Below are 27,660 nucleotides of genomic sequence, written 5' to 3' on the forward strand. Positions count from 1 at the left end.
CCTCCCTGCCACGTGCGCTGGGGAAACAGACTGCGTGCAAAGGGTGAGGGAGGAGACCGTCCCCTAGCCCCCAGTTCTCCAAGAACACTACTGCTTCGGCCAGAAAGGGAGTGTAGGGGTGGGGTGGGGGTAGATACCGCAAACCTCCCGAAGCCTTCCCGCGAACAGCAACACAAGCACAGGATCCGCCAAGCGGGGGAAATGATCACCTCCGAAGAGGGCCTGGGATCAGAGGTGCGGGCGGCAAAGTTCTCCTACCCCCCGGTGGAGACGTGGGGGCCCTCTTTCCCCCACCTCTCTCACCGCACGGCCATTCCCAGACACCCCGGTCCGGCGCCTCCTCCCCCGCCCGGCGGCTGCTCTCGGCCAGTCCGCAGGTTCCAACGTGTCCCTCTCCTCCGCGCCTCCGGGAGACGGCGCCGCTCGCCCTGCCCCAGCGCCCCGCGTCTCCCGCGCACTCACCGAAGCCCCTGGTCCCCTCCTCCGGGGCCTCTTGGGTGAAGATCCAGGGCGGGTTGGTGGCGTAGAGGGAGGTGCTGGGGCTGGTGGCGTGCTTCTTCCCGAAGAGTTTGCTGAAGGTGCCTTGCACCGTCTGGTTCTTTTTCATGCTGCCGCAGCCCGCGCGGGCGCCGGGGAAAAACCTTGCCTCCGTCGCCCTGCCCGGCCCGGGACTGAACGCCGCGCGGTCTCTCCAGGGGACCCTACCAGGCCAGGTCCTCCGCCGTCCTCCCCGCCCGCGCACCGGGCGACAGGTGCTGCGGGCGCCGCCGCTCGCCGGGAAATGTGAGCTACCTGGCCAGGTAAGAGGCAGCCGCCCGGCCCGGCCCCGCCCCGCCGCCGCCCAACTCCCCAGGCCGCATTCCTTCTCTCCTCCTTCTACAACAGGCCATTGTTGGCACGGCCCGGTGGGCTGGTGACCTCGCCTGGCGCACGCCCACCCTGGGAGACGGGCCACCCCCTTCCCCAGGTTCCCTCCCGGCACGCCTCCTCCACCCCACTTCTCCCTGGGCCCGGGAAGGAGGCGGGTGAGTTCCCTGCCTCTCAAGGCGGTTCGTGAGCAGGTCGGTGTACGCACTTCGGGGACAGCTCTAGCGTCCAACACGAGGGACATGAATGGCCAAAGCAAGCACGCCACGGCATCCTATAGGCCTTCAAAAATGTGGGGCCTGAGGCTTTGGGGGGCATCAGGAAGTGCCCTGATAAGAAAAGTAAGCTGGGAAAAGCAAGAAAATGACAAACTAGTATACCAATCTAATGACGACGGTGGAAACATGCTCATTGACAGGGCTCCCAAGAGAATGTGGGATGACGAAATCTTGGCATTCTGCGTACATCACATTCTTTTTTTTTTTTTTTTTTTTTTTTTTTCCTTTTTTTTTGAGACGGAATTTTCGCTCTTGTTACCCAGGCTGGAGTGCAATGGCGCGATCTCGGCTCACCGCAACCTCCGTCTCCTGGGTTCAGGCAATTCTCCTGCCTCAGCCTCCTGGGTAGCTGGGATTACAGGCACGCGCCACCATGCCCAGCCAATTTTTTTTGTATTTTTAGTAGAGACGGGGTTTCACCATATTGACCAGGATGGTCTCGATCTCTTGACCTCGTGATCCACCCGCCCCGGCCTCCCAAAGTGCTGGGATTACAGGCTTGAGCCACCGCGCCCGGCCTTTTTCTTTTTTTTTTTTAAGACGGAGTCTCACTCTGTCGCCCCAGTTGGAGTGCAGTGGCATGATCTTGGCTCACTGCAACCTCCGCCTCCTGGGTTCAAGCGATTCTCCTGCCTAGGCCTTCCGTTGGAGTGAAACTCCATCAAAAAAAAAAAAAAAAAAAAGAATTTCCCAGTTATCCCCTCAAATGTCATTTTAGTTTTTTTGTTTCTTTTTTCTTTTTTTTTTTTTTTGAGACGGGGTCTGACTCTTTTGCCAGGCTGGAGTGCAGGGGCGGGATCTTGGCTCACTGCAATCTCAACCTCCCGGGTTCAAGCATTTCTCCTGCCTCAGCCTCCTGAGTAGCTGGGACTATAGGCACCCACCACCATTCCCAGCTAATTTTTGTATTTTTGGTAGAGACAGGGTTTCATCATGTTGGCCAGGTTGATCTCGAACTCCTGACCTCAAGTGATCCCCTCCAAAAGTGCTGGGATTACAGGCATGAGCCTCTGTGCCCAGCCTGCTTCTTTCTTCTTTTCTTTTTATTTTTTGAAATGGAGTCTCCCTTTATTACCAGGCTGGCGTGCAGTGGCACAATCTCGGCTCACTACCACCTTGGCCTCCCGGGTTCAATCGATTCTCCTGCCTCAGCCTCCTGAGTAGCTGTTACTACAGGCACGAGCCAATATGCCTGGCTAAATTTTATATTTTTAGTAGAGACGAGGTTTCACCATGTTGGCCAGGATAGTCTTGATCTCTTGACCTCGTGATCTGCCCACCTTGGCCTCCCAAAGTGCTGGGATTACAGGCGTGAGCCACTGTGCCTAGCCTTTTTTCTTTTTCTTTTTTTTTTTTAAAGACAAGGTTTGGCCGGGCGCGGTGGCTCACACCTATAATCCCAGCACTTTGGGAGGCCGAGGCTGGTGGATCACGAGGTCAAGAGATCGAGACCATCCTGGTCAACATGGTGAAACCCCGTCTTTACTAAAAATACAAAAATTAGCTGGGTGTGGTGGCATGTGCCTGTAGTCCCAGCTACTCGGGAGGCTGAGGCAGGAGAATTGCTTGAACCCAGGAGGCGGAGGTTGCGGTGAGCCGAGATCGCCCCATTGCACTCCAGCCTGGGTAACAAGAGCGAAACACCGTCTCGAAAAAATAAAAAATAAAAAAGTAAAAAATAAATAAAGACAAGGTTTCATCATATTCGTCAGGCTGGTCTCGAACTCCTGACCTCAGGTGATCTGCCTGCCTCAGCCTCCCAAAGTGCTGGGATTACAGGCATGAGCCACCGGGCCCGGCTTTTTTTCTTTTCTTTTCTTTTCTTTTTTTTTGACGGAGTCTCGCTCTGTCACCAGGCTGGAGTACAGTGGGGCAATCTAGGCTCACTGCAACCTCCAACTCCCTGGTTCAGGGGATTCTCCTGCCTCAGCCTCCTGAGCAGCTGGGATTACAGGCCTGTGCCACCATATCAGGCTAATTTTTGTATTTTTTGTAGAGACAGGGTTTTACCATGTTGGCCAGGATGATCTGGATATTTTGATCTAGTGATCTGCCTGCCTCAGCCTCCCAAAGTGCTGGGATTACAGGCATGAGCCACCGAGCCCAGCCCTGTTTGTTTTTTCAATCCACAGTCCAACTGAGATTCACACCTTACCTCTGCTTGTCATGTCACCTTAATTTCTTAATTTAACAGTCTCCTGTTTTTTCTTTATTTTAAGAGAAGGGGGTCTGGTTTTGTTGCCCAGGCTGGACTTGAACTCCTGTGCTCAAGCAACTCTCTGGTGTCAGCTTCCCCAGTAGCTGGAACTGCAGGCCTGCCACCATACCGGGCTTAACAATCCCCTGCTTTCGTTTGTTTGTTTTTCATGACATTGACATTTCTGAAAAGTCCCCTGACTTGCTTTGGCTTCAATGGACAAGGTAAGCCAGGCCTTCAGGGCTTGTGGCTGTGAGGTCACTGTTTTCCAGGTACCAGATGAAGAAGTCTGAAGAACAGATGTGGTGGTGGGAGAGGAGAGATGGAGAGGGGCAACAGTGCCATTTTTAAAAACACCTGTTTCCCAGCCAGGTGTTTTGGTTAGAGACACACCTGTGATCAACTCTGTCCCACCCCACCCACTACTGTGGCACTCCTGGAACCAATTCCTGTGCATTCAAGGAGGATTTCTGGAGGACCTCCTAGTGGTCCACCTCCTAGTGGTTGGGGGACATGTGAGTATAAGATAATTATGAGTCTTGGCTGGGTGCGGTTGCTCAGACCTATAATCCCAGCACTTTGGGAGGTCGAGGTGGGCGGATCACAAGGTCAGGAGAGCGAGAACATCCTGGCCAACATGGTGAAACCCCGTCTTTACTAAAAATACAAAATTAGCTAGGTGTGGTGACACATGCCTGTAATCCCAGCTACTGGGGAGGCTGAGGCAGGAGAATCACTTGAACCCGGGAGGTGGAGGTTGCCATAAGCCAAGAACGCACCACTGCACTCCAACCTGGGCAACAAGAGTGAAATTCTGTCTCAAAAAAAACAAAAGATAAAAAAATTGAGAGGGAGTTTCACTCATGTTACCCAGGCTGGAGTGCAATGGCACGATCTCGGCTCACCGCAACCTCCGCCTCCTGGGTTCAGGCAATTCTCCTGCCTCAGCCTCCTGAGTAGCTGGGATTACAGGCACGCGCCACCATGCTCAGCTAATTTTTTGTATTTTTAGTAGAGACAGGGTTTCACCATGTTGACCAGGATGGTCTCGATCTCTTGACCTCGTGATCCACCTGCCTCGGCCTCCCAAAGTGCTGGGATTACAGGCTTGAGCCACCGCACCCGGCCGAAACCCCATCTTAAAAAAAAAAAAAAAAAAAAAAAAATTAGCCGGGCCTGGTGGCACATGCCTGCAGTCCCCGCTACTAGGGAGATTGAGGCAGGAGAATCGCTTGAACCTGGGCGGCGGAGGTTGGAGCGAGCCCAGATCGAACTACTGCAGCCTGGGTGACAGAGAGCAAGACTCCATCTTAAAAAAAAAAAAAAAAAATTGTGAGTTTTATTTCTACCACAGAAGATCTGGGGTCTCATCAAGAAGACAAGGCTTATATGATTGGAGGTGGCAGGCCCTGGGTAGCTAACTTCAGAACGGCGACTGCTGTCACTAGAACACACAGGAAGAATTCAGAGGAAGGGTGGTCAGCACCGGCTGGAGTAGTCCAGGAAGGCTGCTTGGAAGAACTGAGGCTTGAACTGGTCCATGAAAGATGACAAGGATGTCAAAAGAGAAGAGAAGAGCCTATTGCAGGGCATGCACATATGCCAATGCCACCCGTCCCTGCACCCTCCTGTCTCCACATCATGTTTCCTCCAACCACCCATGCCAGAAGGGCACAAGGGAACCCCCAGATGCCCTCTTACACCCTGGACCTTATCACAACCCACTTGAGTGCTCCAGACACTTGGGCACAAGACAGTGGCTTCTTTCTTGGAGAACTTTGAGGCATGAGGTCCCTGCCACCCTGGGTAACTCCTGGGTGCTTATACCCAGAACCAGCCTCAGTGTGGAGTCACCAAAAAGCGGCTCCGTTTGTTTGCTTGTTTGTTGTTTTGAGATGGAGTCATGCTCTGTCACCCAGGCTAGAGTGCAGTGGTGTGATCTCAGCTCACTGCAACCTCTGCGTCCCAGGCTTAAGTGAGTCTCCTGCCTCAGTCTCTCAAGTATCTGGGACTACAGGCGCATACCACCACACCTGCCTAATTAACGTATTTTTAGTAGACATGGGGTTTCATTGGCCAGGCTTGTTTTGAACTCCTGACCTCAAGTGATCCACCCACTTCAGCCTCCCAAAGTGCTAGGATTACAGGTGTAAGGCACTTTGACAGCCAAATGGCTCCATTTATTTGCAACTTCTACTGTATAACTAGTATTCTTTTTGAGAGGCTCGGCCTCTGAAAGTGCTGGAATTATAGGTGTGAGCCGCTGTGTCTGGCCTATAACTAATATTCTTGAGAGCCACTGTGTGCCCCACATTGGGCTGTGAAAGAGCCAGAAAAATTAAAGACATGGTTCTTGAGTCCAGGTTGCTGTAGTCTGTTTGTGGAGACAGACAGTGACCTGCAGAGAGCTGGGCAATGGGAAGGTAAAAGAGGAGGAAGGAAATGAGGATGGTGGAGGCACAGAGCATTGGGGGTCTGCAGGGTCTGGGGAGGGAAGGCAGGAGGTCTCTGAAGGGGCTGAAGAGGGGGGAGCTAGGAATTACCCCGTGGGAGGGAGATCACGGCAAGTCTGGCCAAGGTGTGGAAGGCTTAAAAAGGCCAGCTGGAAAAATGGGGAACAACCAAATGTCCACCAAGAGGTGAACGGTTGGCCGGACATGGTGGCTCATGCCTGTAATCCAAGCACTTTGGAGGCCAAGGCAGGTGGATTACCTGAGGTCGGGAGTTCAAGACCAGCCTGACCAACATGGTGAAACCCTGTCTTGAAAAAAAAAAAAAAAAGAGGTGAATGGTTAAATAAGCTATAGCCGTCTGGGCGCTGTGGCTCATGCCTGTGCGCCCAGAACTTTGGAAGGCCGAGGTGGGCCAATCACTTGAGGCCAGGAGTTTGAGGCCAGTGTGGCCAACATGGCAAAAACCCATCTATCAAAAATACAAAAAAATTAGCCAGGTGTGGTAGCACATGCCTGTGGTCCCAGCTACTTGGGAGATTAAGGTGGGAGAATCCTTTGAGCCCAGGAGGCAGAGGTTGCTGTGAGCCTAGCTCACGCCGCTGACCTTCAGCCTGGGTGAGAATGAGACCCCCTCTTAAGAATAAATGAATAAATAAACAAACAGGCCGGGCGTAGTGGCTCACACCTATTATCCAAGCACTTTGGAGGCCAAGGCGGGCAGATCACCTGAGGTCGGGAGTTCAAGACCAGCCTGACCAACATGGTGAAAGACTGTCTTGAAAAAAAAATTAAAAAACAAAAACAAAAACAAACTATGGCACATCCTATCCACACACTGGAATAATAATGCAACCCTAAATATAAGTGAGTCAGCTAGCTGCTGCCTGCGTCCAGTTATCTCTAAGATGAACTGATAAACAGTGTGTGTGGTGTGCCACCATTTGTCAAGCGCAGGAGGTAGGCAGAGTACGTATGATGTTATTTGTTTCTTTTGGCACAGAGGAACCTCAGAAAGTTACATTAAAAAAACTAATAAAAGTGGTTACTCCGGGTGGAAGTCGGGGGAACTGAGCAAATCGGGTGGGTAGGGTTGGGAGGGTGTTCCACTGAATGCCTTTAAAATGTTTCACACCATGTAAATGTGTTTCCTATTTAAAATCAAAGGAAAAGGCTGGGCGCGGGGGCTCATGCCTGTAATCCCAGCACTTTGGGAGGCCAAAGCGGGCTGATCACAAGATCAAGAGATCGAGACCATCCTCGCCAACATGGTGAAACTCCGACTCTACTAAAAATACAAAAATTAGCTGGGCGTGGTGGCTTGCGCTTGTAACCCCAGCTACTTGGGAGGCTGAGGCAGAAGAATTGCTTGAACCTGGGAGGTGGAGGTTGCAGTGAGCAGAGATGGTGCCACTGCACTCCAGCCTGGCAATAGAGCGAGACTCCATCTCAAAAAAAAAAATAAATAAATAAAAAAGAAAAATTAACTAGGCAGGAGAGTTTGGTTTGAGCCTAGCTACTCAATGTGGTCCATGAACCAATGACGTCTGTATCACCTAGGATCGTGCAGAATCCTGGCCATGGGGCTGTGGCTCATGCCTATAATCTCGGCAATTTGGGAGGCCAAGGTGGGTGGATCATTTGAGGTCAGGAGTTTGAGACTAGCCTGGCTAACATGGTGAAATCCCATCTCTACTAAAAATACAAAAATGAGCCAGGCATGATGGTGGGCACCTGTAATCCCAGCTACTTGGGAGGCTGAGGCAGGAAAATTGCTTGAGCCGGGGGGGCGGAGGTTGCAGTGAGCAGAGATTGCACCACTGCACTCCAGCCTCTGTGACAGAGCGAGACTATCTCAAAAACGAACAAAAAGAAATGCAGAATCTAGTGCTCTATCCCAGGCCTTAGGCAACCTCTCTGAGCCTCAGCTTGTTCATCTGTAAAATGGGCTATTGAGGTCATTTTGAGATTCAGTGAGCCGATGAACTACCCAGCAGAAAATCTGTGTTTTAACAAGGTCCCCACAGGATTCAGGTGCATGGTAAGCTTGGAGAAGCTCTGCCCTAAAGTCAGTGGCTACCACAAAGCTCTATGCATTCTGAGCAGGCAAGGGTGAGTAGTAACAGCTGTGTTTTAAGGATGTTCATCTAACGGCTGGATGGATGATGGATAGGAAGGAGAGCATGTAGGCTGAGGGGCTAATTGATGAGTTAATTAGCCAATTGATTAATTGATATAAGCAGGAGGGGACAGGGGCCAGGATGTGTGTGCTGGTGTTGAAAACAGAGCAGAGTTGTTAGTTTGTGGGACATTTCCTAGGAAGAAAGGAATGGTGGTGGGGTATAGTGGCTCAGGACCTTTGGGAGGCGAAGATGGGTGGAGGTCAAGAGCTTGAGACCAGCCTGACCAACATGGCAAAACTCCATCTCTACTAAAAATAAAAAAAACTATCTGGGCATAGTGGAACATCCCTGTAATCCGAGCTACTTGGGAGGCTGAGGCACAATAATTGCTTGAACCCAGGAGGCAGAGGTTGTAGTAAGCTGAGATCACACAACTGCTCTCCAGCTTGGGTAACAGAGTGAGACTCCATTTCAAAAAAGAAAGAGGCTGAGCGCAGTGGCTCACACCTAGAATCCCAGTACTTTTTGGGAGGCTGAAGCGGGTAGATTACCTGAGGTCAGGAGTTCAAGACCAGCCTGGCCAACATGGTGAAACTCCATCTCTACAAAGAATACACAAATTAGCCAGGTGTGGTGGCATGCACCTGTAATCCCAACTACTCAGGAAGCTGAGGCAGGAGATTTGCTTGAACCTGGGAGGGGGAGTTTGCAGCGAGCCGTGATTGCACATTGCACTCCAGCCCAGGTGACAGAGTAAGACTCCATCTCAAAAAAAATAAAAGGAAAAGAAAAGAAAGAAAGGGCTTGGTACATAGGGGGAAATCTTCTGAGTCAGTTTCTTGGTCTAGCATGAGAGCAGTAACATTGTCCCCTCCTGGGCTTGTCCACAGGGGCAGGAGGAGGAGTCTCTAGAAGGTCTGGGTTCTGCAGGAAGCAGCCCCGGCAAAGTCACCAGTTTCATCCCATTAGCCTGGCAGCTTTTGAAGCTGAGCTCCCTGGGGCAGGGGCAGGGCCTCATCCTCTGTCCAGCTCAGCACTCTGTACTGTTGATGCTCAGCCTCCACTTTGTCATCTAATAACCACACCTCACACCTGTCCCCCAGGAACAGAAGCAGCCAAATAACAGGCTCCCCTTGAAACAGACAAAAGCCCCATCCTATCATTATATTTCTGCTCAGCGATTACTCAGTCACCTCCTGAGAGCTGACTTTACTGGACAGCTCTGGAATGTGAGGTGGGATTGGGGACCAGTAGTTGCAGTCTCCCCAGAGACCCAATCAGGTTTTGTCAAGCCTGTAGTCTTTCCTCCCACAATGCCAAGGGCTCCAGACTGGGAGAGTGGACTCTTTTTTTTTTTGAGACGGAGTCTCGCTCTGTTGCCCAGGCTGGAGTGCAGTGGTGCGATCTCAGCTTACTGCACCCTACACCCCCTGGGTTCAAGCAGTTTTCTGCCTTAGCCTCTCGAGTAGCTGGGATTACAGGTACCCACCACCACGCCTGGCTAAGTTTTGTATTTTTTGTAGAGACGGGGTTTCACTATCTTGGCTAGGCTGGTCTTGCACTCCTGACCTCATGATCCACCCACCTCGTCCTCCCAAAGTGCTGGGATTACAGGCGTGAGCCACCGCACCCAGCAGAACGGACTCTTGAGTAAGGAAGGGGAGGCCGAAACCTCCCGAGAGTCACCTTCCTCCCCACCCTGGGTCTCTGCTGCTAGCTCTTCAGAGGCTGAATCAGAATTCCTCTCAAATCCCAGAGAATGAAGGGATGTGGATCATTCTGTTGGGCCTTTTGTTTCTGATCAGGAGACAACTTATCCCAGACCAGCTCCTGAGGCTGTTCCTTTAGGCCTTCAGGGGAGGGTGGACTTCAGTCCCGGCTACCTCTGCTTTCCTCTGGGCTGGCTGGATTCAAGGAGAGGGTGTTAGGCTGAGGGTCTCTGGATGGCTAGACTTTTACACATCCTGAGAGGGGGCTTGGAGATTCTCGTGTAGCTGGCACCTGAGGGTGTAGGGATCTGAGGTCAGCCCTGGTTGTTCCCAGGTTGCTGGGAAGAGACTTCCTTTTCATCCATGGGCTCTTTGATGGGATTATGATACTGTGGGGAAGATCCTTGGCTGCAGACTAGGGCTGAAGCTGTCTCTGCTACTTCTCAAAGGTGTGAACTTGCAGAGTTACCACTTCTCTGAGTCTCAGTTGGTTCATCTGTAAAACACACGGTTGTTACAAGATTCAATGAGAGAGTGGGTTAAGGCGCTTGGCAGAAGGTCCGGCTCATCATAGGTACTCAGTACCTGTGTGCTCCCTCCCACTTCCCTACCCTGCTTTGGGCCTGGACATGCTAAACAGAGAACAGCAAAAACACAACAGAGACCATGAGAGGCTGCAGGAGAGCAGTGTCTATTCAACAAAGAAACTCAAGGAGGAAAATTCCACTGAGACCTGGGAGACAGGGTGGGGGAGGTGTCTACAAGGTCACCTTGCAGGCCAGATAAAAACATCCCGTGATAAGCTGGGGGCATGGTGGCTCATGCCTGTAATCACAGCACTTTGGGAGGCCAAGGCGGGCAGATCTCAAGGTCAAGAGATCGAGACCATCCTGGAAAACATGGTGAAACCCCATTTTTACTAAAAATACAAAATTAGCCAGGCCTGGTGCATGCCTGTAATCCCAGCTACTCTAGCGACTGAGGCATCAGAATAACTTGAACCCAGGAGTCGGAGGTTGCCGTGAGCCGAGATCTCACCATTGCACGCCAGCCTGGGCAACAAGAGCGAAACAGCGCCTCAAAAAAAAAAAAAAAAAAAAAAAAAAAAAAAAAATCCCATGGTAAAACACATCCCATAATCTGAAATAATGTGTGTGTGCACAAGTGCATGTGTCTACATTTTTCAAAATGGATTAAGTGCAGAAAGCAAAGATAAAACAAAATTAAAATTCTTTGTAGATTATGACCATAAATGTCTATTTGTGAATGATCAGGGGTTGGAGGGAAACAGAACTATGAAGATGGTCTAGCTAGAATGTCAGAATTACGTATGGATTTTTTTTTTTTTTAGATGGAGTCTCGCTCTATTGCCCAGGCTGGAGTGCAGTGGCACGATCTCAACTCACTGCAACCTCCGCCTCCTGGGTTCAAGCAATTCTCCTGCCTCAGCCTCCCGAGTAGCTGAGACTACAGGTGTGTGCCACCACACCCAGTTAATTTTTGTATTTTTTAGCAGAGATGGGGTTTTGCCATGTTGGCCAGGCTGGTCTTGAACTCCTGGCCTCAAGTGATCCACCAACCTTGGCCTCCCAAAATGCTAGGATTATAGGTGTGAGCCACCGCGCCTGGTCCCATATGTTCATTTTATGGATGGAGAAAAGAAAACTTCAAATGATGCTTACTCAGACTCCATGAACAATCCATTCCACTCTGAGAAATATGCCTCAAAGAATCTTTCACCCAGGTCCAGAAGGGGACATGGATGTGATGTCATTGAAGTGTTGTTTGTGCAGATGGGGAACTGGAGGCAGCTGGGGGTTTGTATCCAGGGGCATACAGAGATAAAAGGGGGTGGGTGCACTCCATGGAGGACGACACAGCAGCTAGAAGCAAGGATGGAGGTGCTCACTGGCAGCACAGAGGGTCTCACCAACAGCAGAGAGTCCCACAGGTAAACGACAAAATGAGGCCCAAAACACACAATACCACTTAGGCAAATGAAAACTGCCTGCATTTAAAACAACAATATGCCGGGCGCGGTGGCTCAAGCCTGTAATCTCAGCACTTTGGGAGGCCGAGGCGGGTGGATCACGAGGTCAAGAGATCGAGACCATCCTGGTCAACATGGTGAAACCCCGTCTCTACTAAAAATACAAAACATTAGCTGGGCATGGTGGCGTGTGCCTGTAATCCCAGCTACTCAGGAGGTTGAGGCAGGAGAATTGCCTGAACCCAGGAGGCGAAGGTTGCGGTGAGCCGAGATCGCGCCATTGCACTCCAGCCTGGGTAACAAAAATAAACCCCCTTCAAAAAAAAAAAAAAAAATATATATATATATATATATATTTTTTTTTTTTTTTTGCAATATCACATATTAACAAGAAGATACTTATTAAGCACATTCAGTTGGTTGCCTTTGGCTGGGGTGGGTGGGAAGTGTGGTTGGAGGATGGAGATAAGGGGAAAAATTAACACAGAAAGAGAGGAAGACCAGTGATGATAATGTATTGCTAAGCAAGGAGTATGAATAACTCAGCCCTGTGTACTTAAGGTCCAACAAAGGAAAAACAAGTAAAGATCAGAGAGGTTAAGTAATTTGTCCAAATCATACGGCAGGTAAGGAGGAGTGGGGAGAATGTCCAGATAACCAGGCCTCCTTAGAGCAAGGCAGTAGCAGGACACTTAAAACCATTAACCTGCACTTCAAGAGCAGAGAAGGCAGGAGAAGAGGAAGCTGTGTGTCAGGTGTGAGGGTGGTTAGAAGATCCTTCTGTGCTCCAAGTTAGCCCTGAGTCTCCATGACGCTCCTCTTTCTTCCCAAATACCCACTCAGCACCTTGGGTATGGGCCATAGCCCTTACCTTCCAGGGACTTTGATGATGCATAAAATGAGGTCATCCCTGTAGATGGCAGGAAAGTCAGAGAAGGAGGTGCTCCAGGAGGCAAGACTGAATCAGAAGTTATCAAGGTTTAGAAGTTATAACATAAATCACAGCATCTACCAGGTAGTAGGCACTGCTCTAAGCTCACAAAGTCCTTATAAGGCTTCAAGGTAAATTCTATTATCATCCCCATTTTGCAGATTAGGAATTGAGACACAGAGAGGTTAAGTAATTTGTGCAAGTCACACTGCTGAGAAGTGGCAGAGCTGGGATTTGAAACCCAGGCAGAGTGGGTCTGGAGGTCATGATCTTAACCATTATGCAATTTACAAATGAAATAAGGCCAGGATCAGTGGTTCATACCTGTAATCCCAGCACTTTGGGAGGCCAAGGCGGGTGGATCACCTTAGGTCAGGAGTTCGAGACCAGCCTGGCCAACATGGTGAAACCCTGTGTCTACTAAAAATACAAAAATTAGCTGAGCATGGTGGTGGGCACCTGTAATCCCAGCTACTCAGAAGGCTGAGGCAGGAGAATAGCTAGAACCCAGGAGGTGGAGGTTGTAGTGAGCCAAGATCACGCCATTGCACTTCAGCCCTGGCGACAGAGCAAGACTCTGTCTCAAAACAGCAACAAAACAACAAAAAACAAATGAAATAAGGCAGACGTGGCTCATCTGGCCAGGACTTCCTAAAGGCGATCTTTCCAGCCACTGCCTCCTCGTGCGGTCCCCACAGTGAGGGTGACAAGGCTTGGGCTGGGCACACTGCTGGCAGGGGCCTACCATCAAATGTCAATGCCTCCTGCCCTCACAAGTTCTCCCCATGTTGGATATCAAGTATCCAAGGTGGAGGGACCCAGTGTCCTCATGATGCACATAAGACACAGCCTGGAGAGGGAACAGGACTTGTCTCAGGTCACTCAGTTCTCCTGATTATCAGCCCAGCACCTCACCCGACTTTGGCTGAGACAAAGTATAATATGTGCTAAGCCGTGGCTCCCTCCTCCCCCAAACCCACACCCAGCCCCCTGGCCTCCCTCTCAATAGATCCTTCAGGCCATTTTCCCCCAGATCCAGATCCAGAGATGCTGGCCACTCTGCCCAGAAGGCCATGTCCCCAGTTTCCCTTCCAAACAAGACCCCGCCCTCCCCAGAGCTCCTGGAGATTGCCAGTCAGAGGCTCTGGCAGGGGAAGCCACAATTGCTGCTGCTGCTCCTTCTCTCCTGGTCCCTCCCAGCCTCCTTAGAAATTAGGGGTCATTACCATCAGGGTGTGAGATCTAGGCACAGCACACAAGTCATCAACACCCCAATTTCCAGTCTGCCTTCGGCCTCAAAGTCCATCTTGTCAGTGTCAACTCAAAGCCAGGAAGAAAACAAATAATTCTGGGCCCAGCCCAAGCTGGTGTGGCAGGAAGGCACCCAATCTACCTCTCTCCCTCACCCCAGGGAGAAGCCCGTGCCACTCCTACATGTGGGATTTCTGACGCTACCCCTGGGAGCTGCCTGCCAAGTGTGGTATTGGGGAGTTAGGACATGAGGAGGTGGGGAAGCTGATTTTTTTTTTTTTTTTTTTTTTGAGACAGAGTTTTGCTCTTGTTGCCCAGGCTGGAGTGCAGTGGTACGATCTTGGCTCACCACAACCTCCATCTCCCAGGTTTAAGTGATTCTCTTGCCTCAGCCTCCCGAGTAGCTGGGACTACAGGCATGCGCCACCATGCCCGACTAGTTTTGTATTTTTATTAGAGATGGGGTTTCTCCATGTTGGCCAGGCTGGTCTCAAACTCCCGACCTCAGGTGATCCACTCACCTCGGCCTCCCAAAGTGCTGGGATTACAGGTGTGAGCCACTGTGCCTGGCTGACTTTTTTGCATTTTTTGAGATAGTCTTGCTCTGTCGCTCAGGCTGGAGTGCAGTAATGTGATCTCGGCTCACTGCAACCTCCACCTCCCAGGTTCAAGCAATTCTCTGCTTCAGCCTCCTCAGTAGCTGGGATTACAGATATCTGCCACCACACCCAGCTAATTTTTTGTATTTTTAGTAGAGACAGAGTTTCACCATGTTGGCCAGGCTGGTCTTGAACTCCTGACCTCATGATCCACCCGCCTTGGCCTCCCAAAGTGCTGAGATTACAGGCACAAACCACTATGCCCGGCCAGGGGAGCTGATTTTTGAAGATGGGGACAGAACAGCCCATTCAGCCACCCACCCATCAATCCAATTACCCACCCACTCATAATCATAGCTGATGTTTACTCAGTGCTGACTCTGTGCCAGGCACTGTCCTAAGTGCTTTGCCCAACTCTGTTAGCTAGGGACTTTACCCATTTTACAGATGAGAAAACAGAAGCAGAGAGAGGTTGATTAATTTGCCCAAAGTTACAGACTAGTAAAATGGTAGAGCCAGGCTTCAACCTCAGGCAGTCTAACTCCTGGGCCTGCAATCCTCTATACCACACCATCACTTTCTGTCCATTTACTGACCATCCATCCCTCCACTCACCCACGGTCACTCCTATTCAGCCATCTGTCTATCCACCTGTTCATGCATCCTTCATCTCCTAAACCCCTGTTCAAAGCAGTCCATGAGAAGGAATGGCATATGCAAAGGCTCAGGGGGGAGAGAGTGGAGCACATTTAAGAAACTAGCTACTGCATAGAGAGTGAGGGAAAGATAGCAAGAGATGAGGTGCCAGGCGTGGTGGCGCATGCCTGTAGTCCCAGCTACTTGGGAGGCTGAGGTGGGAGGATCGCTTGAGCCCAGGATTTCTGGGCTGTAGTGTGTTGTGCTGATCAGGTGTCCTCACTAAGTTCAGCATCAGTATGGTGACCTCCCGGGAGCAGGGACCACCAAGTTGCCTAAGGAGGGGTGAACCAGCCCAGGTGGTAAATGGACCAGGTCAAAACTCCCGTGTTGATCAGTAGTGGGATCACGCCTGTGAATAGCCACTGCACTCCAGCCTGGGCACCATAGCAAGACCCAGTCTCTTAAAAAGAAAAGAGGGATGAGGCTAGGGAGATAAGCAGGGCTCCAATCACAAGGGTTGGCCCATCTGCCATGTATCTGCCAACCCAGTCCATCCACTTGTCTATCCACCCTCCCACTCCTCTGTCGACCCAACCATTCATTCATCCACTCATCTCTGTAATTTGGAAGGCAGGTAGATGTTAGATGATTGATAGATGATAGACAGATGATAGGCAGATGATGATAGATAGATAGATAGATAGATAGATAGATAGATAGATAGACAGACAGAATGAATGAAGAGTTGCCAGGGTACATTGTCTTCCTGACAGTGATGTTGGGGCATGGAGGGATATTACATCTTCTGGAGGCATCTGGATAATTAGGATGATCTCTCTCCATTCACCTCCTGCCCATAGTTTTAGGGTTCTATGGGTTTGTGGGAAGACAGAATAGCATAGTGGTTCAGTGTCAAGGTTAAAAGACACTTCCAAGGCTGGGAGTGGCAACTCACGCCTGTAATTCAAGCACTTTGGAGGCCAAGGTGGGCAGATCATCTAAGGTCGGGAGTTCAAGACCAGCCTGACCAACATGGTGAAACCCATCTTTAAAAAAAAAAAAAAAAGACACTTCCAGGTCCTGAAATGTCATTCCCCAGCCCTGGCCTCATGTCTCCTTGGGAAGACAGAAGGAATTATGTCATAAAGAGGTGTCACAATGCTCCCTGCCCCATACATGTTCTCCCCACCTTGGCACTCTCAATATCCTACCAAAAGTCCCCCCGACCACCAGAAGTTCCATCTGACCATCAAGAAAGGCCCTGGTCCAGGATGTGCAAGGTGGGATAATATCACAGAGCTGGGGAAGGGCAGCCGGGGTCACAGAAGCCTGATTGGCAGGAAGGAGCATGAAGGCCCCAGCCAGCCTCACCTGCGTGGCTGGGAGCTGGGTCCTCTTACAAAAGGCTTAGTTGGGTGCTGGTGCTGCTGCCTGTCTTGTACTCCCCAGCTGTGGGCCCTCTGCTGTCTCCCTGGGGAGATGGAGAGAGGGAACAGGACACCATCCATCTTGCTTCCTCTGCCCCTTCACTGCTGCAAAATGTGTCCTGGACTGTTTGGTTCGTGTTACCCCATGTCCAAGGCAAACTTGAGATAAGTAATCATCGTAGCTTAACTTGGAGTGATTAAGAGGTCTAGGCACTTTACATGGAGTAGCTCATTAAGTCCTCATTAACCCTATGAGGTACAGCTCTTGTTATTATACTTGGGAAAACTGAAGTACAGAGATTATAATTTACCTAAGGATCAGGCAGCTAGTGAGTCAGGGGGCTGGAATTTCTTTTTTTTTTTTTTTTTTTTTTGAGACCGAGTCTTGCTTTGTTGCCTAGGCTAGAGTACAGTGGCACAGTCTCGGCTCACTGCAATCTCCGCCTCCCGTGTTCAAACAATTCTCCCACCTCAGCCTCCCAACCTCCCAAGTAGCTGGGATTACAGGTACATGGCACCATGCCTGGCTAATGTTTTTGTATTTTTAGTAGAGCCAGGGTTTCACCATGTTGACCAGGCTGGTCTCAAACTCCTGACCTCAAGTGATCCTCCTGCCTCGGTCTCCCAAAGTGCTGAGATTACAGGCGTGAGCCACCATGCTTGGTCATTTGTTTTTTTTTTTTTTTGTTTTTTTTTACTTTATTATAAAATAGAGATAAGGTCTCTCCCTGTTGCCCAGGCTGGTCTCAAACTCATGAGCTCAAGCAATCCTTCCACCTCAGCTTCCCAGTGAGATTACAGGTATGAGCCACTGGGCCCTGCAGGGAGCTGGAATTTGAACTGGGGTAGCTGGCTTCAGGCCCTCATGCTACCCAGCCACACGAGGAAGCTGAGGCCTACCCCCAGCCTCCCTAACCACCCCCTTCAAAGCCTCTGTGCTCCCCATCAGGAAAACGTGCTCTCCTGTAGATTCAGATAAGTGTGTGAAACATCAGTGTAACTGCCCAAGAGGCTGATCACAATGACTGTTTGCACTGTGCCTTTCCTGTCCCCCGCACTCATGGCACCCCACAACAAGCTGGTGAAGTAGATAGCCTTATTATTCCCATTGTTTTGATGAGGCCACCAAAGCTCAAAGAGGCTCAGCTTAGCAACTTGCCCAAGTTCGTCTGACCTGTAAGGGCAGGGTCAGGCCCTGAGCTCATACCTTCAAACGCCAAAGCCAAGCCAGGTTCCACAACACCAGGCACCCCTGGGGACCTTCACCAGCTGCCACGCCCAAGTGCTATTTGCATTTCAATAAGGCACAAGGCCGTCCCCCAGAGTGAGGAGGCTGCTGGTAGAATTTCTTGCCAGGCAAGGCCCTGTGCCTGTGGCCCTGGAGGATTTGAGAGGATGGGTTGCCTTCCTAGAAAACCTGTAGTAATATGACAGATGTGATCGTCTTGCCCTACTCAGAAAGCCCCACTCTTGAGTCATGCACCTCCCCACTCTAAACCCTGGCATAATGGACAAACTCATATTAGTATACGTGTACGTATTAATATATGTGTACTGTACATCTAAAGGTCCTTTGTGGGGTCTGCCTGCGGGGATGGGGGTCATAAAGAGATAGTTCTCTTTTTTTGAGACAAGGTCTCACTCTGTCACCCAGGCTGGAATGCAGTAGTATGATCTCAACTCACTGCAACCTCTTCCTTCCAAGTTCAAGAGATTTTTCTGCCTCAGTCTCGTGAATAGCTGGGATTACAGGCATGCACAACCACACCCAGCTAATTTTTGTATTTGAAGTGGAGACGAGGTTTTGCTATGTTGCCGAGGCTGGTTTCAAACTCCGGGGCTCAAGTGATCTGCCCGCCTCAGCCAATGTTCTGGGATTACAGGCGTGAGGCACAGTACTGGCTGTTTTTTTTTTTTTTTTTTTTTTTTTTTTGAGACGGAGTTTCACTCTTGTTGCCCAGGCTGGAGTGCAATGGCGCGATCTTGGCTCACCGCAACCTCCGCCTCCTGGGTTCAGGCAATTCTCCTGCCTCAGCCTCCTGAGTAGCTGGGATTACAGGCAGGCACCACCATGCCCAGCTAATTTTTCGTATTTTTAGTAGAGACGGGGTTTCACCATGTTGACCAGGATGGTCTCGATCTCTTGACCTCGTGATCCACCCGCCTCGGCCTCCCAAAGTGCTGGGAATACAGGCTTGAGCCACGGTGCCCGGCTTTTTTTTTTTTTTTTTTTTAAATAGAGATGGGGTCTCACTATGTTGGCCAGGTTGGTCTTGAACTCTTGGCCTTAAGCAATCCTCCCGCCTCAGCCTCCCAAAGTGCTAGGATTATAGGCATGAGCCACCACGCTGGCCCATGGAGGGATAATTCTATCCAAATTCCTTCTTTTGGCTCTAGCTTAGAGCCCAAATGAAAATAGGGTCATAGGATTCTGAAGGGAGGGGAGGGGCTGGAGAGACTCTCTACTTGCCCTGTAACTTCAACACCCCTGGAGGAATGGAAGTGACAGAAGTGGATAGGGGAGGTGGGGCTTCTTCCTGAAACCTCTAAACCAGGGTTTCTCAACCTTGGCGCTTTTGACATTGGGCACTGATGATTCTTTGTTTCGGGGGCTATGCATTGCAGGATACGTAGCAGCCTCCCTGGCTCCTACCCGCTGGATGCCACTGGCACCCACCCCATACTGTGTGACAACCCAGAATGTCTCTAAACATGCCAAATATCCTCTGAGGGAAGAATCACCCCTGGCTGAGAACCAGTAATCTACAGTCACATACACGGTGTGTGCACACCCAGCACACTTGACAAGGAGCACGTGAGCAAAGAGCAGCCAGTTAAAAGAAACCTGATGTTAACCTGGAACGTATGCAGTCAGACCTCACCTGCCACCAGAGCTGGGTGTGCTAGGCCCCGGGGAGGTAATGGGGTGTCTCAGCCAAATGAGGTTAGTCACTTGGAGGCTGGCTTCACCACTAGAAAGGGCAGGGCAAGGCAAGTGCTGCCTAGCTTCCCTCTTCCTTCCCTTCCTCCTCCTCCTCCTCCTCCTCCTCCTCCCCCCTCCTCCCTCCTTCCTCCTCTCCTCCTCTTCATCTCTGTCCCTGGACTGTCTCTGCCCCAGCTTTTGTGAGGCCTTCATCCCTGGATGTTCCAGGGCCCTGGCTGTCTCCTACCCCTGCTGCCACCAGAGTCCTGTATGTTGCAGCAGCAGAATCCTAAACTCAGCTGCGGTGTGGACCCAGGGCAGGTGGGCCCAAGCCAGGGCCTGGGCTGGGGCAGAGAGGGAGGAGAGAGTTTGAATCCTGGTTCCCACGCTCACCAATCGTGGAACTTCTGCAAGGTACTTGCATGCTACCCCACAAACTGTGTGAACTTAGACAAAGGCTTAGATGCCTCTGATCCTCAGTCTCCTTATCTGAAAAATGGTAACATCTCAAATGGCTCTTTTGAGCTTTTGCAGAGCTGAGTGGCTAATACCTGACATTTGGCAGTTCCTCAATCCTGTGGGTAAAGAGTGCCACCCTTCCATCTGTGGGCTCTCTTTAGTTCCCCAGCCATTCTGAAAGCGCCTGCCTCTGTCACCCCTGGCCCCAGCCCCATAAGCCCAAGATGGCCAGGAGGCTGATGCAGCCCTGAGACTTAAGAGTTAGTGCGGAGCAGGGATGGGGGTGGGGTCTCTGCAGCTCCCTCATCTTCATGGCCCTTCTGTGGTGTCAGGAGGACAAAATCCACATGCTCAGATTAATTCTGTTTTTTTTTTTTTTTTTTTTTTTTTGAGACGGAGTTTCACTCATGTTACCCAGGCTGGAGTGCAATGGCGCGATCTCGGCTCACTGCAACCTCCGCCTCCTGGGTTCAAGCAATTCTCCTGCCTCAGCCTCCTGAGTAGCTGGGACTACAGGCGCATGCCACCATGCCCAAAAAATTTTCGTATTTTTATGAAATAATTTTCTTAGAGATGGGGTTTTACCATATTGCTCAGGCTTGTCTTGAACTCCTGACCTTGTGATCCGCCCGTCTTGGCCTCCCAAAGTACTGGGATTACAGGTGTGAGCAACTGCACCCAGCCCAGACTCATCCTTAACAGGAAGAAACCTAAGCCACTTCTTGTAGCCCAGGAAAGGGAACATTCTCTGGGCCAGGATATCAGCCTCTACTGAGGATAAAGAGATTGTCATGGGCCTATAGCACTGTCACATTGTCTCTGCCCTAAGGGGACGCTGAGCAATGACTGGAGACTTTTTTTTTGAGACGGAGTCTCGCTTGCTCTGTCACCCAGGTTGGAGGGCAATGGTGCAATCTCAGCTCACTGCAACCTCTGCCTCCTGGGTTCAAGCGATTCTCCTACCTCAGCCTCTTGAGTAGTTGGGATTACAGGTGCGCGCACCACCACGTCCAGCTAAGTTTTGTATTTTTAGTAAAGATGGGTTTTTGCCATGTTGATCAGGCTAGTCTCGAACTCCCGACCTTGTGATCTGCCCACCTCGGCCTCCCAAAGTGCTGGGATTACAGGTGTCAGCCACCGCGCTCGGCCTGAATGGAGACATTTTTGTTGTCACAACTGTGAGGGGGTGCTACTAGTATCTGGTGATTAGAGCTGTAATTCTGCAAGACACAGGACAATCCCCCCACAAAGATGCTCCAGTCCAAAGAGTCCAGAGGTACTGAAGCTGAGCCACCATACTCGTCCACCCTCTTGGGCTCATGTGTGGCATCTTTGTCACCTTCACACCAAGAGCCTGGCATCCAAGAGGTGCTCAGGAATGGCTGCGAATGAATGAATGAAGCAACTCAAGTCCTATCCTCAGCTCTGCTAAGAGATGGTGATTTATGGGGTAGACCTCACAGTTCCCTGTGTGTTGTTCTGTCCATGCAGGGTCCAGGAACCCAGAAGCCAAGTCCAGCAGTCAAAACCCCACCATGTTCTTGCCAGACTGGGAAATCTGGCTGCCCCGCCCTCCAGTGAGCTGGGAGCTAGACCCGGCAGCCTTGGTTAATCACCTGCCGCCCAGCACACCTGACAAGAGCTCAGTGAGTTGATGGAAAGAGGGCAGAAAGAAATTGAAGAAGTGACTGGGCGCGGTGGCTCACACCTATAATCCCAGCACTTTGGGAGGCTGAAGCAGGCAGATTATCTGAGGTCAGGAGTTTGAGACCAGCCTGGCCAACATGGGAAAACCCTGTCTGTAGTAAAAATACAAAAATTAGCTGGGCATGGTGGCAGGTGCCTGTAATCCCAACTACTCAGGAGGCTGAAGCAGAAGAATCACTTGAACCTGGGAGGCAGAGGTTGCAGTAAGCAAAGATTGCACCACTGAACTCCAGCCTGGGCAACAGAGCAAGACTCTGTCCCAAAAAAAAAAAAAAAAAAAAAAAAAAAAAAAAAAGCTGGGTGTGGTGGCTCATGCCTGTAATCCAAGCACTTTGGAGGCCAAGGCCGGCGGATCACCTGAGGTCGGGAGTTTAAGACCAGCCTGAACTCGGCTAGGAGCGGTGGCTCACGCCTATAATCCCAGCACTTTGGGAGGCCGAGGCGGGTGGATCACAAGGTCAAGAGATCGAGACCATCCTGGTCAACATGGTGAAACCCCGTCTCTACTAAAAATACAAAAATTAGCTGGGCATGGTGGCGTGCACCTGTACTCCCAGCTACTCGGGAGGCTGAGGCAGGAGAATTGCTTGAATCCAGGAGGCGGAGGTCGCGGTGAGCCGAGATCGTTCCACTGTACTCCAGCCTGGGTAACAAGAGTGAAATTCCGTCTCAAAAAAAAAAAAAAAAAAAAAAAAAGAAAAAAAAAAAAGGGGCTGGGCGTGGTGGCTCACGCCTGTAATCCAAGCACTTTGGAGGCCAAGGCAGAAGGATCACCTGAGGTTGGAAATTCAAGACCAGCCTGACCAACATGGTGAAACCCCGTCTTTACTTTTTTAAGAAAAAAAAAAGGGAAAAGAAAAAAGAAATCAAAGATGAACAGGCCTCTGGCAGGCCCGGCTCTCACAGAGCAGTGGGCACAAGACAGGTCATGGAGCACAGGGTGTGGAAAGACCTGGGTTCAAATCCCAGCCTTGCTCTTGACCTTGGACATGTGACTGACCTCTTCAGTTTTTTTCAGTGATAAGTGGGGCTAATAGGCGGGGCACGGTGGCTCACACCTGTAATCCCAGCATTTTGGGAGGCTGAGGCGGACGGATCACAAGGTTAGGAGATGGAGATCACCTTGTTGGCTAACACGGTGAAACCCTGTCTCTACTAAAAATACAAAAACTTAGCCAGGGATGGGGGCCTGTGCCTGTGGTGCCAGCTATTGCTGAGATCACGCCACCGCACTCCAGCCTGGGTGACAAAGCGAGACTCCAACTCAAAAACAAAAAAAAGTGGGGCTAATAATAGTAACACCTTCCTCAAAGGGTTAATGTGAGGATTAGAAGAGGTAATCCACTGACAGTTTGGTGTGGTGTTCAGAAACTGAAGTGGAAAACACTCTTTTGGGTTTTGTTTGTTTTTGAGACAGAGTCTCCCTCTGTTGCCAGGCTGGAATGTGGTGGTACTATCTCGGCTCACTACAACCTCCGCCCCTGAGTTCAAGCAATTCTCCTGCCTCAGCCTCCTGAGTAGCTGGGACTACAGGCATGTGCCACCACGCCCAGCTAATTTTTGTATTTTTAGTAAAGAAGGGGTTTCACCATGTTGGCCAGGATGGTCTTGATCTCTTGACCTTGTGATCTACCCGCCTTGGCCTCCCAAAGTGCTGGGATCACAGATGTGAGACACTGCGCCCGGCCAATCTTTTGTTTTTTTTTGAGACGGGGTCACGCTCTGTCACTCAGGCTGTACTCCAGTGGTATGATCACGGCTCACTGCAGCCTCGACCTCCTGGGTTTGAGCCATCCTCCTGCCTCAGCCTCCCAAGTGGCTAGGACCATAGGTGCATGCCACCATGCCTGGCTAATTTTTAATTAATTAATTAATTAATTTTTATTATTATTTTTTTTTTTTGTGGCGGAGTTTCACTCGTTGCCCAGACTGGAGTGCAGTGGCACAATCTCAGCTTACTGAAATCTCCACCTCCTGAGTTCAAGCGATTCTCCTGCCTCAGCCTCCTGAGTAGCTGGGATTACAGGTGCCCACCCCCATGCCCAGCTAATGTTTGTATTTTTAGTAGAGACAGGGTGTCCCCAACTTGGCCAGGCTGGTCTCAAACTCCTCAGGTGATCTGCCTGCCTTGGCCTCCCAAAGTAATAGGCGTGAGCCACCTGTAGTAGATGTGAGCCACCACGCCCTGCCAATTTTAAATTTTTTAATAGAGATAATGTCTCCGTATGTTGCCCAGGCTGGTCTTGAGCTCCGGGCCTCAAATAATTCTCACACGTCAGCCTCTCAAAGTATTGGGATGACAGGCGTGATGCACTGCACCTGGCTGGAAAACAATCTTTGATGACCACTACAGCTCATCACCAGTGCTCGCCCCTCTGCCTATACGCCCCTGTGCCCGGGGCTGAGCCTGGAAGAGCCTGGGAAGGCGGTCGAACACTTGCTCCTTTCTTGTGGCTGTGCACCAGCACTGGGGTAGGCTCTAGGGACAAAGAGATGCATAGGACGCAGTCCTGACTGCTGGGAGCCGTTACATCCTGTTGGGACTTTAGCAAAGGACAACGTAAGGACTAAGAGGAGACAAGACTAAAGAAAGTGGTCTTAGTGCACCTGTAGGACTCCAAATAATGACTTCAAAATGTGTATGGCCTGACTCACCTAGGTCCCTCCAGCAAAGGAGCACACCCTGAGAGGGGCCTGGAAGGCACAGAAGAGGACAAGATGGGGCAGGGGCTGCAGGAGGCTTCAGGGGTTCCCGGAGAAGGTTTTAAGTCTGCTGCTGAACTTGGAAGAATCAGAAGAATTTTGAAAACTGCAAATTTGCAAAACTGAGGGCACGTATATACCTGGGTAGGAACCAATAGGAACAAAGCCTGCTTTGGAGGAAAGCCCTGGATAAGTTTGGGCTGGGCAGATAGTTTGTAAATTATATGCAAAGGAACTCATCATGCCAGGTGTGGTGGCTCATGCCTGTAATATCAGCATTTTGGGAGGCCGAGGTGGGTGGATCACCTGAGGTAGGGAGTTTGAGACCAGCCTGACCAACATGGAGAAACCCCATCTCCACTAAAAATACAAAAACATTAGTTGGGTGTGGTGGCGCATGCCTGTAATCCCAGCTACTCGGGAGACTGAGGCAGGAGAATCGCTTGAACCAAGGAGGCAGAGGTTGCAGTGAGCCAAGATTGGGCCACTGCACTCCAGTCTGGGCAACAAGGGCGAGACTCCATCTCAAAAAAAAAAAAGGAACTACATAATAACTTGAGCACAGGAGTTCTTTTGTTAAGGGGGGCCGGGTGGCTCTTACCTGTAATCCCAACACTTTTTGGGTGGCCGAGGGGTGGGTGGATCACCTGAGGTCAGGAGTTTGAGACCAGCCTGGGCACTAAGGTGAAATCCCATCTCTACTAAAAATACAAAATTAGCTGGTGTGGTGGCACATACCTCGTAGTCCCTGCTACTCGGGAGGCTGAGGCATGAGAATTGCTTGAGCCCAGGAGGCAGAGGTTGCAGAGAGCCAAGATCATGCCATTGCACTCTAGCTTGGGCAACAAAGTGAGACTTGGTCTCAAGAAAAAAAAAGAGGGCAGGGGCTCAGCTTCCACTAACCCTGTAGCTAGGGGTGCTCTCAGTGCCTGGAGGCTGGAGGGCTACGAGGCTGGGGGAGAGAAAATGGGTTTCCCAGACAGCTGAAGCCTGGAGGACTAGCACAGAGCCAGCTGGCACACACGCAGGATGGATGGTTGCCTACAGACGCCCCATCCTTTGGTGGTACCATCACCGCAAGGACAGTCCCTAGTAAAATGCACAGCTGGAACCTGCAACATGGTGTGGGGATTTGAAGGTGTGCAGGATAGCTTGGTCACAGGAAGGGTAGTGACAGGAATAAATCAATGTTACTGTGATGTCCTGAAAGTGGTAATGGGGACCTCCTACAGAGTGGTAGACCGCAATAGGTAATCAACCAAGATCGGTGGTTAGGACGAAGTAGGTGTGGGTGAGTAGGAGACGAATTTGGTAACAATGAGATACAATGAGATACGTTCTAAAATAGAATGGGCTGGCTGGCTGGAAGGTGAGCTACCCCTTACTAGAATTCAGTTCCACTGAACCAACATTTATTGAGCTTTCTCTAAATGCGTTCGTCTAGAATAAAAGAGGAAATAGGATTTTGCAGGCTGTTATGTCAAGGGTAAGGGTATGAGACCAATGTCCTTAAGGAGCTGAAGCTCTAATGGGAAAGACAGAATGTCCCTAGTGAACAGGAGGGAGGGCAGGCAAGGCTGGGAAACACCTGAGCCGAGGGATAGGCTCTGGAAGTGTCAGATGCGAGCAGGGAACGAGAGGCAGACTGTGCAGCTGGAATGCAGGGTGGGTGGAGGGATGGAGGCACTGGAGAGTGGAAGCCATGTTCTTTTTATGTTGTTTTTGAGGTGGAGTCTCACTCTGTCACCCAGGCTGGAGTGCAATGGTGTGATCTCGCCTCACTGCAACCTCTACCTCCTGGGTTCAAGCAATTCTCTGCCTCAGCCTCCCGAGTAGCAGGAATTACAGACACCGGACACCAAGCCTGGCTAATTTTTGTATTTTTAGTAGAGACAGGGTTTCACCATCTTGGCCAGGCTGGTCTTGAACGCCATGATCCACCCACCTAGGCCTCCCAAAGTGCCGAGATTACAGGTGTGACCCACTGTGCCTGGCTATTTCTTTTTTTTTTTTCTATCATCCAGCCCAAAATGTCACCTTTTTCTTTTCTTTTTTTTCTTTTAGAGTTTTGCTCTTGTTGCCCAGGCTGGAGTACAATGACACCATCTTGGCTCACCACAACCTCCGCCTCCCAGGTTCAAGCAATTCTCCTGCTTTAGCCTCCCCAGTAGGTGGGATTGCAGGCACCCACCACCACACCCGGCTAATTTTTGTATTTTTAGTAGAGACGGAGTTTCACCATGTTGGCCAGGCTGGTCTCGAACTTCTGACCTTAGGTGATCCACCCGCCTTGGCATCCCAAAGTGCTGGGGATTACAGGCATGAGCCACTGCGCCCGGCCTAGGCTTATTTTCTAGGCAGTAGAGCACAAAAGATGCCTTGAGGGGGACAGCCAAGCGATCTGGCCGCAAATACAGTAAGGCTTATTCTGGTGTGAGTGTGAAGCACAGCGTGACCAAGCAGGAGGGTGGGACATAGGAACCCCTGGTGGAGGGAAAGCTGGAGGGGCCCCCGCAGAAGAGAGAGGGCGAAGGCCTGACGGAGCTGCCGCAGAGAAGAGGGAAAGGAGGACCACACGGAAGCCATGGGAAGGACAAGGACAGATGGACCGGATGCGGGGGAAGAGGGTGGGAGGGACTGAAGCCAATCCCCAGGTTCCTAGTCTCTGGGAGCTGACAGTTGCCTCTGGTAGGTAGGCAGAGTTCTGCAGCAGCAGGGGCCAGGTCAGGGGACCTTGATGGCTCTCCCCTGCTCTGGAGGTCCCTGGCTCCACAGCCAGCACTGCAGTGCTCCTGAGTGGCTCTGGGGGCTTCTGAGCTGTGGCTCCTTCTCCTTCCTCCTGCCCTGGCATAGCAGTTGAAGTCCCAGTGTCCAATGCCTCAGCTCTCTCCTTCTTTCCCCACTCCCAGGAATCACAGCAACCCTCTGTACCCAGTCATGGGCCGAAGACACCGTCATGCAAAAGGGTGAAGGCTCCACACCCGCCCCTGTCCCGGGCGTGGACGCAGGACCGCGAGCAGTCTCTGGCGGCAGCCTATGTGCCAGTGGTGGTGGACTCTCAGGGGCAGAGCCCAGACAAGCTCAGGTTCAATTTCTACACCTCCCAGTACTCCAACTCCCTGAACCCCTTCTACACCTTGCAGAAGCCGACCTGTGGCTACCTGTACCGCCGGGACACAGACCACACCCGCAAGCGCTTTGATGTGCCTCCTGCCAACTTGGTCTTGTGGCGCTCCTAGGCCTGAGCCAACCAGAAGCCCCCCCCCCCTGCACCCTCACCCCTGTGACCTCAGGTTCTCAAGGGGAAAGGCTGCTCACTGCAGGAGGAGCGACCTGTATTCGGGCCAAGGCAGCTGTGCTACGCCCACCTATCAACAACGATAAAGGGAGGTCTCTCTTCTCAGCAG

At 51.0% G+C, this 27,660-nt stretch overlaps 2 protein-coding genes across 2 annotated transcripts in view; one reads left to right on the forward strand and one right to left on the reverse strand.

Annotated features, from left to right (window-relative positions):
- CUNH6orf132 (chromosome unknown C6orf132 homolog) overlaps positions 1–631 on the reverse strand; it is a 43,149-nt gene extending 42,518 nt beyond the window's left edge. The window contains exon 1 of the mRNA XM_032299390.1: positions 463–631. Coding sequence (XP_032155281.1) covers positions 463–607 — 145 coding nt within the window. The 5' untranslated portion in view covers positions 608–631. The remainder of the gene's footprint in view (positions 1–462) is intronic.
- Positions 588–27,660, forward strand: LOC116565686 (uncharacterized protein 114841037). Its single transcript, XM_032299391.1, has 2 exons — positions 588–800; positions 27,163–27,660. Exons 1-2 carry the CDS (start codon positions 606–608, stop codon positions 27,490–27,492), a joined length of 525 nt encoding a protein of 174 aa, XP_032155282.1. The 5' UTR covers positions 588–605; the 3' UTR covers positions 27,493–27,660.

This window comes from Sapajus apella, unplaced genomic scaffold (assembly GCF_009761245.1).
Source record: "Sapajus apella isolate SASKATOON/1434 unplaced genomic scaffold, GSC_monkey_1.0 scaffold41, whole genome shotgun sequence".
In the NCBI taxonomy this organism is placed as follows: domain Eukaryota; kingdom Metazoa; phylum Chordata; class Mammalia; order Primates; family Cebidae; genus Sapajus; species Sapajus apella.

Bases quoted from the DNA above. Each gene is read 5' to 3' on its own strand.
- LOC116565686 (XM_032299391.1), top strand. From the start codon at position 606: ATGCTGCCGCAGCCCGCGCGGGCGCCGGGGAAAAACCTTGCCTCCGTC. The intron at 801-27,162 runs GTAAGAGGCAGC...CCCCACTCCCAG, and splicing joins AATGTGAGCTACCTGGCCAG to GAATCACAGCAACCCTCTGT.